Here is a 13574-nt window from a genome sequence, read left to right on the forward strand (position 1 = left end):
GGTTCTGTGTATCAAGATCATGAATTCCCAACACATCAAGTGACACAGTTTCGTTATCGTTCGTTGAGGTAAACTAGCAAGAGCCAAGGAAAAGATAAAGGTCCCTTTCATGGACATTCATCTGCGTCTCTGTTATAAACGGGAAAAAGCTGAAAAGTGTGATATCTGTGGTAAATATTGTTTTCGTTACCGAAAACTGAGCAAAGCAAACAGCAGAATGAAGTGAGCTAAGAGATGTGAGATCTCATTTGTGCTCTCAGTTAAGTGAGCTCTCAATTAAGTGAGCATTTACATCCCAAAGCCACCATTTCGTTGAGATTTTCAAGACACCACGTGTTTAATAAGTACATGGCATAATACTTTCAACAGACATTTAAGTCTTATTTCGCAATGAAAAGCTATTGTCCATCTCTTTCAGACCGATAATGTGTGTTGCCCAAGGTTAGAAAAGTTGTGAACAATCTGTATTTCATGTGTCATACCAAACGTTCTTGTATTAGGTTTTTTCCTCTTGGATAATTGGTATTACAGGCTTCAGACTTGTTTGTGCTTCTTCGTAAGGTGATAAACTAATTTTTTGCACTTGGCTAGAGTGTTTAACCAGGCTCTCTCATCTGCATGTTTTTTAAAAGGTTTCCCAGACGACAATGATTTCATGTAAACGAAATTAACGGAATAAAAACATATTTCCAAACAGTGTAAGTATTTTTGTTACTTAATGGCAAAGGAGTAATATGCTGTGGTATATATATTAATGTATAATGAAAAGCATATTGAAAATGCAGCATCAAATAAAGTCCATTTTCCTTCGAATATCACGCCATGAAGTTTATCAGTCTGACGTATGTGTTGGTAACAGTGCTTGAAAGATGAGGGAAATCTGAGTTTCGTACGATAATTTTGTGGTTTTAGATACACATGTATGTGGGGAAAATATCTAAGTAATTTTCCTCATCCAGAAAATGGACATCAACACGGAAAATATAAGAATGAACTTATATAAACCACAGATTGATTTTGCTTTCTAGTAGTTGGTCAGGATTTGACTTCACAAACTTATGATCAACTCCCTCTCCTAACTGGGATTTACTTTTGTAGCATATATTATAATTTTTCCCATCCTTTTTGTTCTTTCTGAAAAAAAAAAAAAATCTGCAAGTCTTGAGAGAAAAATTATGGTCATCTTTCTTATTTTTTCACAGAATCGGTAAAGAAAGAAGAGTGCCGTCTTATGTTTTTTATTCGTAATGCAAAATAAATACCTTGAGTTACGAGGAGCATTTTTAAAGTTTCATAATGAAGCTGGCCTAACCAATGTTATGATGCAGATTTGTTTAAGAAATAGATATGAAGGTGATGTAGGTGTGCCATAGTGATCGTAACATATTTCGACAGTGGTCGAGGCATTACGTAGTGGTCTAGACGTGTGGTGGTGGTGGTGTGCTGTGGTGGTCTTGACGTGTGGTGGTAGCGGAGGTGTGCGGTGGTCGTCGTGACGTGTTTCGGTGGTGGTGATGGTGGTGGCATGATATCGACTACTGCGGGGATACTATGGCTCGGCATGGGGGTCACCTACCTCCTGGTGCATGCCCGCCTACATCACATCACAGGCATGTAGACAGGTAGACTGCAGTAAAGGAAGAGCGCTAAATATATATATATATATATATATATATATATATATATATATATATATATATATATATATATATATATATATATATATATATATATGATCTTGGCAATTATATGTGCATCACAAAATATCAAGTTATGTTGTTGTATTTAATTATTTCAGTTGCTTGGTTTTTACGATTAAACAAAAAACAAAAACAAAAAAAAGGCACACAAAATTCCTATTATGGTCTTTTGACGGGTTGCTTATCCATAATTACACACCTACTCGTAGTTAGAGTTTTTGATTTAACTGAGCTATAATATAAAACGAACATTAACTATGCAACCTAACCTTGCCAATTACCAATCACTGATTGACTTAATATGAATCTTTCCCTGCTTTTCGCTATGTTTCTTTTAATATAATAGAAAGAAGACATTGGTAGATGAAGGGTTGATTTTGGTGCATATTGCCAAATATATACTCCAGAACTTGTACTAAAAACAGTGCTGTACAAATGTGCTTTTGTCCACCCTCGTATTTGTCAGACACGACCATAGCATCAATGGACAGCCACCTACAACTGGATGACATGTTGGCCACAGAGCGGTGTTCTCACTTTTCTGTCCTACTGCTGACGGATGGCTTCTCATGGGCGATGTCCATGACACAAGTAAGTATGCACAACAATAATGTAAAAACTGCTTAGAGCTGCAACAGAAGTGCCTGATAGGGTCAAGCTAAACATTAGGTCATTACTTGCATTTCTATACGATACAAGTATTCACATTTTCGGCTTCAATCCTTTGTGCAACATAATGAACTAGATAACCAAAGTCTGCCCAGAGTTAATCAAAACTGTAATACTTGCAGCTAAAATGTTTCATTTATTGTTCTAGTTATCCTTATTGTTCCTTCAGTTGTGAAGAATAGGAAAGATTTATCATTATGTGTTCTCGTTCAGGACCTAGCACACTTACATGCTCCTTGGGGAGTCGCATTGTTTGAGGTGAAGACTAGTGAACAAAACGCCAGCATGACATACGAACAGCTCTCACAGACTATAGCCACAGCTCGACAGGTATGTGGCCAAGGCAATGTAAATGAATTAGGGTGAAGAAACTGGTCTTTAGAGGCAATAATTCAGAGTTCTTTGAAAATATTCACGCATAAAAAAACACGACAGACTAATACTATTCCCGTAGACGTCTTTATGTTCCCTTTTGCCTGCTTTAGCCGGCATGAAATACAGAAAGACGTGAACAGGCTGCAGGATCCAGACAAAAAACAGTTTGGTTCATTAAGTATTCGAACGAATTGGCAGTGTGTAATCAGAAGTATGCATGGCCTACAACCGAGAGATCCCTATGTCACTTCCTGGACCTCCGACGGGAACTTAGGGCGAGGACACACCAGTGACTTAAGCAAAAGCCAGGATTGTACAGAATATTCGATGGGTGTAAATCGTACTAAGAGGAAGTATTAGGGTCTTTCCGTTGTCGGACCATTATTCATGTTGGCACTATTAGTATCGTGATATTATTCATGTTGGGACCATTAGCTTGGTGATGCGTTGTGGTGCGTGACGATGGTGGTGGTGAGCGATGACCCAGCCTTCCTCGCCGCCATCGCTGAGTCCTCCTTCAAGAGCCACCTCCTGCTGGTCCAGAAAACAAAGCTGCTCGTATTCACTCGCATCCCTCTCCTCCAACTCCAGACCCTTCCCCACCTTCACAGGACTCTCTCACGAACCACTTCTCTCGTTGCTGTTGTGGACGATACCTTGCCAGTCTCTAGGTAACGATTATTATCCGTATACAGTTCCTAAAATAAATACTAATCCATTGTAAGTATCGAGGCTATAAACAATGAATTTTGAAACCCAGTGAAATGGTCAGAGTCTTTCAAGTTTTTCACATTATTATTTAAAACCTTTATAAATAACTGATCTTGTGATCCTATTGGATTTAACCGAACAAGAAGACAAAGTAAATAGTCGGTTATTCTGGGTTTTAATTAATGGACGGATTGCTTTTTCATCAACAGGACCAAAGTGTTCTCATGGCTGCCGTTCACCGACCCAGAATCCCTACCATTACAAGTGGCATCATGGACTATCGATCAACGTCTAACTTTCACCCATCCACCAGATCTTTTCCCTCAGAAGTTCTTACGGTAACCTTTGTGTGTCGAGAACGGTCCTGTAAGATATTGCTAAACACTGAGGCACTGAGCTGCATAGATGAGAGATCATGCATGGTTACTTGTATTATTATTATTGCATTCCTGCAAATTACAGACCCGCACACTGCATTAAGAGATGGCGCAATATCTCATGATTCCTACAGGGGAAGAGACGAGAAATATATAAATAAATAGACTCGATGAAATTACCAGAGTGGGACTAATATAACCTTAATTCCTGTATCTGGACCTAAATGACACTGAACCAACGTGAGCGACTTCAATTGTCTGGATGGACTGAAGTATGCTTGAATATACAGTACCCTAAATACATTTTTTTCTTATCATAATTATGATCAGTTTTTCGTCCTTTTGCAGCTTACTTCACATAGGTCACTGGCAGAAAAAGACAATACTAAAGCCCTACATCCTTACCATAACACCTCTTCGTGACTATATCATATTCGAGTATTGATCTATTGTTATAATTCATGATTAAAGATGAGCAGATGAAAGTTTTATGACAGATTAGAGTAAACAAAAAAAAAAGTATTGATAGTAACTAACCTAATTATACCGAAACACCTTTCTCAAATCTAAATTAACGTACCTGAGCCTGAATCTTAATAATTCTGAACGATCTGAATGGCCTTAGGTTATGTTAACATTACACAACAACATGGTCCATCACCGCGGTTGTTTTCTTTAACTGAAGAAAGTTAGCACAACTGATACTGGAGAACAAGAGCTTATAATATCCAGGTTCTGTTTTGTATGTAATGCATTATCATACAATCCTATTGTCAAGAATGAAAAATGCATTGCCTGAGATTATATATTATTCCAAGTGACATTACTAGTCAACAATATACCGTACACCATCTTGCCTCAGGTTCCCGCACCGGCCACACGTGCTAGTGACAGCGGAGGAGTTTGTTGCACAGGTGGCATTTACAGTTGATGACCCCACGGCACCAGAAGGCAAACGACTCACCTTCGGTGGGCCAGCGGGGAACATTACGGAGATGCTGTCCACGATCATGAACTTCACGTGAGCTATTAACGCACATTTGCTTTAATACACTCTGTGTTTGGAAATTTTTCGGTTTGATAAATAAACGCTGCTTGAATGCACAACTTGCCCTAAGATGGCAAAAATAAAATATGAATGTGAAGTTACCCACTCGACTTCTGTTTTGCTATGGAAAAGGTTACAATATCATCAAAGGTGCTTAAATCACGTCCCTCTGACAGATACACGTACTTGAGATCCCCTGACAGGACTTGGGGCTTACTGCAAAGCGATGGGACTTGGACAGGCATTTTGGGACTCATTACACGTGAGGTCAGTTCTGTAGTTCGTTTACCTCAACTTCGCTGAGGTTTTCATCGTTTTGCAGATTATACTACGAAGCTCGATGGCAGAAAAGCACAGTGATACCCCCTCCCTCCTTTTCATAGTGCTAATCTCTTATTGCAACAAACTTTTCATTATGGAATGGCAATTTCAGGCCAAGTTAGAGCTAGAGTATACATAGCATCTGTGCATCAAATACCCTTTGGCTTGGGGCATGTAGTAGCGTCTCATTTTCAACTATATATATATATATATATATATATATATATATATATATATATATATATATATATATATATATATATATATATATATATATATATATATATATATATTGTTACGGAACAGAGATAGATAATGAACACTTCAAGTGAGAACACCAAAATCACTACTGTCCCGCAAAGTTCCAGGTTAAAAAAAAAAAGAGTTAGCTAAAATTACAAGTTAAAGTTTAATGCTCAAACTAACAACTAAACATTCAGGACTCATAAGGATAATGTAATGGAAAAAAACAGGTTAAATATATGGTCAACTGCAATAGCCTCTATTAACACGAAAGTAGCAGGAGTAAATTTATCTAAGTCAGCCCTGATAAAATGAGAAAACCGGATAATGCTCAGTTAATGCAAGATATATTAATACAGATACAAAATATTATTACTAATGGCTGGCAGTAAAAACTTTACATTAATCACAAAAACCTCACCAGGCCTAAGAATTAACACCTTATGCTATACAGTACAAGAAAAAATGTAATAACACTTATACTCAAATTACACAGCAGCTAGATGGTTGGAGACTTCCTGAGCACTCACAAAAATAATAACAACTGTACAGGGGAGGACAGAGATGTGAACAAAATGAGGAGTAGATGTGGCAATTAATGCAGAGACTGAGCTCATTATATAGGGGCCGGCAGAGCTTGATACAACTTGTAAGAAGGACGCGCAAATGAAGCCATAGGGGACAAAGAGTTGACACTCCTGCTCTGAACAACAGAAAGAACGACTTACTCTACTATAAGGGATGAGAAGGGGGGAGTGAGGTAGAAAACGGAAGCTTGGTCACTATGGAAGCCACGAGGCGAATCGTGATCAAACATGCAGCATACTGTACGTTAGAATTATACAAAAGATGATGAAATCATAGGCTATGTAACACCTCCCTACAAAAAAAAAGAAATTTACAAAGGAAATTTCTTATTACTCTAAAACAATCTGTCTAAAGTCTAGATAAGCAATCTGCAATAACATTTTCTTTCCCCTTGACATGTTGTATGTCTAATGAATACTCCTGAAGAAGTAGACTCCATCTTGTCAATCTCTGATTTTTATCTTTAAACTTACTAAGGAATTTCAGTGGGTTATGATCGGTATAAATGACTATGGGGTCAAAACCAGAACACAAATAAAATGAAAAATGCTGTGAACCCAAAATCAAGGCCAAAAGCTCTTTCTCAATAGTTGAGTAGTTCTTTTGAGGTGGAGTGAACTTCTTACTGTAATAAGATACAGGGTGTTCAATACCCTGATCATCCTCTTGCAGCAAACCAGCCCCAGCTCCTGTATCACTTGTGTCAACAGCCATCTTAAAAGGCTTAGCAAAATTTGGAGTAGCGAGCACTGGCTGACTTAATAGGATAGCTTTAAGTTTACTGAAAGAGGATTCACAGTTATCGGTCCAGACAAATTTAACTCCCTTTTTCAGTAGGTCTGTAAGTGGTGATAAAAGAATTGAAAAGTTAAGAACAAATCTCCTGTAATAACCTACCATTCCCAAAAATCTTTGTAGCTCTTTCCTACTTTTAGGTCTGGGAAGATCACTTATAACCTGAACCTTACCTCCTGATGGTGCAACGTGTCCATCACCAATTACGTACCCAAGGTACTGAACTTTAGCTTGACCAAACTCACACTTTGATAAATTAGCTACAAGATTAGCCTGAACCAAACGCTCAAGAAATTTACTGACATGGCATAGGTGATCTTTCCAGTTGTCACTGAAGATTAATACATCATCAATATAAACAACACACCCTGCCAAACCCTCTGTTACAACATTCATGAGCTTCTGAAAAGTGGCTGGTGCATTCTTCATACCATATGGCATTACAGAACATGCAAAAGTCTTTCCTAGTGTTACAAAACATGAGATCTCACTAGCACGTTCAGTCATAGGTACTTGCCAGTATCCCTTTAACAAATCAAACTTACTTATGTACCTAGCCTTTCCGATCTTGTCTATGCAATCTTCCACGTGAGGGAGAGGGTAAGTGTCTGTTTTGGTTATCTGATTAACACGTCTGTAGTCGATGCAAAGCCGCTGTGACCCACCTGGCTTAGGGACTAGAGTGACAGGAGAACTCCACTCGCTCTGACAGGGCTCAATCATCTTGTGGTCCAACAGGTAGCCAAGCTCCTTCTGGATGAGAGGAACTTTCACCGGGTTCACACGGTAAGGAGGCAGTTTAATTGGCTTTGCGTCTCCAACATCGACATCATGCATCAACACTGTGGTTCTTCCTGGATTAGCATGGAACACTTCCGGGTACTCCTGCAGTAATGCCGAAAACTCCTGCCTTTCCTCGGGAGCTAGATGAGAAAGCTTAGTCTGGAGATCATTCATGATATCAGGATTCTTCCCCAAACTATCACTCAGGCTCATGCTGCATGGGAGAACTTCACTTGCAGACTCGGGTGGAACAGCTACAGTGCAGACTGGGTAATTTTCGTCCCGCCTGTGATATAACTTTAGCATGTTGATGTGACAAAGTTGCTTGTTCTTTCTACCATCTGGTGTGGCGATGACATAGTTGACATCACTGAGTTTCTTCTCCACGAAATAAGGACCACTAAACTTGGCTTGAATCAAAACCTGATCTCCTGGCTGAAAGTGGCGTAACCTGGACTTCTTATCATACCAAGTCTTCATCTTCTCCTGAGCAGCTCCTAATTTCTCTCTCGCCAGCTGTAAAGCAGTGGACAGCCGTTCTTTGAACTTCATCACATACTCCAGCAGGTTCACGTCATCTTCCTCCGACAGCCAGCATTCCTTGAGTAGCTTAAGGGGTCCTCTTACTTCATGGCCAAACAGTAGTTCAAAGGGTGAGAAGCCCAGTGATTCATTTGGAGATTCTCTTGCGGCAAATACAACGAATGGAAGACCTTTATCCCAGTCTTTCTGATGTTCCAAACAGTATTCCCTGAGCATCGATTTGAGTGTTTGATGATATCTCTCCAACGCTCCTTGGGTCTGGGGATGGTAAGCTGAAGACGTGATCTGGGTGATGGCCAACTCTTTCAGAAACTGCTTGAAAATATTTAACATGAAATTACTTCCCCGGTCTGACTGCACCTCCTTGGGCAGACCAAACTTGGTGAAGAACCCTAGCATTTCCTTAACCACGTTCTTTGCTGAGATATTTCTAAATGGAATGGCTTCAGGATAACGAGTAGCCATATCAATCAGGGTCAACACATAAGAAAATCCTGAAGAAGTCTTAGGAAGAGGGCCCACAATATCCACCAACACAAGGGTGAATGGCGCCTCAAAAGGAGGAATGGGAACTAGAGGTGCAACGTTTTCGGTCTGATTACACTTCCCCACAACTTGACAGGTGTGACAAGACTTACAATACCAGGAAACATCTCTGAAGATACCTGGCCAGTAGAAGTGTTTCAAAATGCGTGCCACAGTCTTCCTCACTCCAAGTGTCCTGCCAAACTGGAATCATGAGCCACTCTAATGATATCCTGCCTACAAACACGAGGGATGACAACTTGATGTACAACCTCCCATTCACAGTCGGCTGATGCTGTTGGGGGTCTCCACTTTCTCATAAGTACTCCTGACTTTATATAATAACAAGTAGAAGCACCAGCTGACTCTTCCTCACTGCAAGCAGAGTTAGCTAGACCTTTCAACTCTGGGTCAGCAACCTGCAACTCAACCAACTCTTGACGAGACAAATTATCAACACTACGGGGTACTGCCTCATCTGGTGAGTGGTCTAAATTAGCAAGAAAAGTGTCAGCTAGGATAACATCATCATCATCATTATCCTCTAAGTCACCAGTAACTTTAGACTTAGCCCTAGTGACAGCACATGCAGAGAACACATCAGGGATATCACAATCCTGGGTCGCAGTCACTGGCTCACTAGACAACTGAGGAGTTGGACACACTTGACTTCCACCAATATCATTTCCAAGTAAGAAAGTTACACTTGACATTGGGAGTGTCTCAACCAACCCAACCATAACGGAACCATTAACAAAACCAGACCCTAAATTCACTTTGCACAGAGGGACAGTGAAGTAATTATTCCCTACACCTTGTAAGATTACAGTTTCATCAGAGGAATTAACATTAGAGCCTAGAACACTGGTCAGCATAAGGGATTGGCAAGCACCTGTATCATGATATATTTTAACTGATTTCCTGTCATTACTGTCCAGAGGACTGACAAAACCGTCAGACAGGAAATTAGCACATGAGCTCTTGAGAGTCACCCACGTTACTGCTCAAAAGAGGAGCTCCATCATGAGAATTTAATTTACCCCTCAAAGCAGGTTCAATTAACTCGGTTAAAGAATTCTGGGAACTCTCAAGGGTGACACTAGACCAATTGACTGAATATTTAAAGACTCCTTTTTGTTCACATCACGCTGTCTCCTGAAACATTTCTCCATAGTATGACCAAGCTTACTACAATAAGTACATTTACTTTTCTGAAATCTAGAGGTGAAGCTGGTATTTACTTCCTGAGAAACATCTTTATTCTCTTTCCTGTTACCTGTACTCTGAGTAGAGGCAACGTACTTACTCTCAGCTTTCCTTTTTTCTTTATAATATCTCTTGTGAGTGAGAACATATTCATCAGCTAAAACTGCAGCATCAGACAAATTATGTATTCTTTTCTCATCAAGATATAGGCTTACATTTTTATTAATACACCTTTTGAAGTCCTCCAGCAAAATCATCTGCTTAAATTTATCAAAATCAGAATCCACATTCTTAGAATTTAACCACTGCTCTAACAGATCTTTGATTTTTGCATACTCAACATGGGATTGCTTATCTTGCTTATAAGTTAACCTAAATTTTATTCTATAGGCTTCAGGAACAAGCTCATAGGCCTTAAGAATCAAGCTCTTAACTACATCATAATTATCAGATTGATCCTGAGGCAAAGATGCATAAGTTACTTGAGCTTTACCGGTGAGAACAGTTTGAGGGAGAACTGGCCAATACTTTTTGGGCCAATTAAAACCTGTAGCTACCCTCTCAAACAACTGAAAATACTTTGTTAAATCAGATTCATTAAAAGGATGGACAAGTTTAACATTTTTAGCCACATCAAAATCATCAGAGCTAGATGATCCAGTTCCACCTTGTTTCATGCGATACTCATGGTCTGCCTGAATCCTAGCAATTTCGATTTGTGCCTGTGCCTCCTGAATACGAGCCTGAGATTCGGCCTCCTTAGCACGAGCCTCCTGCAGGGCTAGCTGTAACTTAGCTATTTCAATCTGCGTTTGCTCATCTGGAGGAGTTACATTAAACATGCTTTTATTAATCATGTCAACAATTTGATCTTTAGACTGATGAGAGCGAATAGCAATTCCCAATTGTTGAGCAACAAGCTTAAGTTCATTCTTTGTTCTGTTTTCTACATCACACACTGTTTACACATTTGACAAAAAATCTTTGGCTTCATCAAGAGTAGTAATAGTAGACATCATGAATAAATCACAGTCACAAAATATCAAGCAATATCCTTATGATAATATCCTGAATATCCTTATAAGAGGTCGCCAAATTTATGTTACGGAACAGAGATAGATAATGAACACTTCAAGTGAGAACACCAAAATCACTACTGTCCCGCAAAGTTCCAGGTTCAAAACAAAAGAGTTAGCTAAAATTACAAGTTAAAGTTTAATGCTCAAACTAACAACTAAACATTCAGGACTCATAAGGATAATGTAATGGCAAAAAATAGGTTAAATATATGATCAACTGCAATAGCCTCTATTAACACGAAATTAGCAAGAGTAAATTAATCTAAGTCAGCCCTGATAAAATGAGAAAACCGGATAATGCTCAGTTAATGCAAGATATATTAATACAGATACAAAATATTATTATTACTGGCTGACAGTAAAAACTTTACATTAATCACAAAAACCTCACCAGGCCTAAGAATTAACACCTTATGCTATACAGTATAAGAAAAAATGTAATAACACTTATACTCAAATTACACAGCAGCTAGATGGTTGGAGACTTCCTGAGCACTCACAAAAATAATAACAACTGTACAGGGGAGGACAGAGATGTGAACAAAATGAAGAGTAGATCTAAGTGGCAATTAATGCAGAGACTGAGCTCATTATATAGGGGCCGGCAGAGCTTGATACAACTTGTAAGAAGGATGCACAAATGAAGCCATAGGGGACAAAGAGTTGACACTCCTGCTCTGAACAACAGAAAGAACGACTTACTCCACTATAAGGGAGGAGAATGGGGGAGTGAGGTAGAACACGGAAGCTTGGTCACTATGGAAGCCACGAGGCGAATCGTGATCAAACATGCAGCATACTGTATGTTAGAATTATACAAAGGATGATGAAATCATAGGCTATGTAACAATATATATATATATATATATATATATATATATATATATATATATATATATATATATATATATATATATATATATATATATATATATATAATATATATATATATATATATATATATAGCATTATTTTTTGCTAAGCCTTTTTTTAGCTGTTGTCATTAAAACCTGTTTCTGTTGACCTGTTCTATCTATCTATCTATCTATTGCCAGACGCCTCAATCCCGTTTGGGGTGGCCACAAACAAATCGCCTCCAAGTCGCCATGTCCCCCGCCATTTCACTGCCCTGCTCCCAACTCACACCCCCCTCTCTCATATACCTCTCCACCCCATCCCTCCATCTCATCCTCGGCCTCCCCCTCCCCCTTCCCCCTCCACCTCACTCACATACACTCTCTTCGTCAGTCTTTCACCCTCCATCCTCTCCACATGGCCAAACCACCTCAGTGTGTTCCTCATAACGCTTCCTATCACATCCACATCCACACTACAACGCTCCTTTATATCCTCATTCGTCAGCCTGTCTCTCCACGTGACTCCACAGGCTCCTCCTAAACAACTCATTTCCACTGCTCTCACTCTTGACTTGTGTCCTTCCAACAATGTCCAAGCTTCACTTCCGTACGTTATAGTTGGTATCACAATACTGTCATGTAGTAACTTTTTCACTTCCATGCTCACTTCCCTGTTTCTTATCACTGCTTTCAAAGAACCAGCAACCTTTCTTTCCTGCTGTACCCTTTCAAGCACTTCACCCTCCAAACCTCCATCCTTACTCATCACATTACCCAAGTACTTAAACGTACTCACATTTTCCAATTCTTCACCATCCAACCTCGCTGTACATTCACTAACTTCACCTCTCTCAAAGACCATCACTTTACTCTTCCCTACATTCACCTTTATATTCCGTTTCTTACACACTCTCTCAAACTCATCCACCAAGCCTTGCAGCTCCCCTTCGTCTTCACTCAACAACACAGTATCATCTGCAAACAACAGTACAGGGAGTTTCCAAACACTATCCTCTCTCACCAGGGCCACTCCAACATCCACTGCTCTACCTTGTACCTCTTTTAGTACCCCATCCATGTACAGATTGAACAACCATGGAGACATGACATATCCCTGTTTCAACCCAACTTTCAAAGAGAAAAATTCACTTAATTCACCATCCACACGCACTGCAGCCTTCGCACCATCGTACATATTCTTCACAGCATTCAACAACTTCCCATCTACTCCATATATTCTTAACACTTTCCACAATCCTTGTCTATCCACCCTGTCATATGCTTTCTCCAAATCCATGAAAGCCGCATACAACTTCTTTCCCTTCTCTAGAAACTTTTCCACTAAAGATCTAAGAATGAATATCTGATCTACACAACCTCTTCCCTTCCTAAAGCCTCCCTGTTCTTCTCCAACTAATTTCTCTGTTCTTTCTCTAACTCTGTCTATAAGTATCCTACCATACACTTTTCCTATTATACTAAGAAGACAAATGCCACTATGATTACCACACACTTCTTTTTCCCCTTTTCCTTTGTACAAGGGAATAATTATACCCGACTTCCAATCCTCCGGGACTCCACCTTCCTCCCAGGCCAATCTGCACATCTTCCACATCCATTCTACTACTATCTCTCCCCCATGCTTCAGCATTTCACCACACACTCCATCAATTCCTGGGGCTTTCCCCGATTTAACTTTCTTCATTGCTTCCACAACTTCTATCCTACTGATTTCTTCCTGTCTTCTCACTTCC

The 13574-nt window shown here is 39.5% G+C and overlaps 1 protein-coding gene across 1 annotated transcript in view; it reads left to right on the forward strand.

Moving 5' to 3' along the window:
• Positions 1-1561: 1561 nt before the first annotated feature.
• Positions 1562-13574, forward strand: part of LOC145391009 (uncharacterized) — a 73787-nt gene continuing 61774 nt past the window's right edge. The window contains exons 1-6 of the mRNA XM_080265740.1: positions 1562-1610; positions 2167-2291; positions 2583-2699; positions 3180-3415; positions 3665-3793; positions 4695-4853. Of these exons, the coding sequence (XP_080121866.1) occupies positions 1562-1610; positions 2167-2291; positions 2583-2699; positions 3180-3415; positions 3665-3793; positions 4695-4853 (815 nt within the window). The remainder of the gene's footprint in view (positions 1611-2166; positions 2292-2582; positions 2700-3179; positions 3416-3664; positions 3794-4694; positions 4854-13574) is intronic.

This window comes from Coenobita brevimanus, chromosome 16 (assembly GCF_032717465.1).
Source record: "Coenobita brevimanus isolate Jiangsu-jjx chromosome 16, ASM3271746v2, whole genome shotgun sequence".
NCBI lineage: Eukaryota > Metazoa > Arthropoda > Malacostraca > Decapoda > Coenobitidae > Coenobita > Coenobita brevimanus.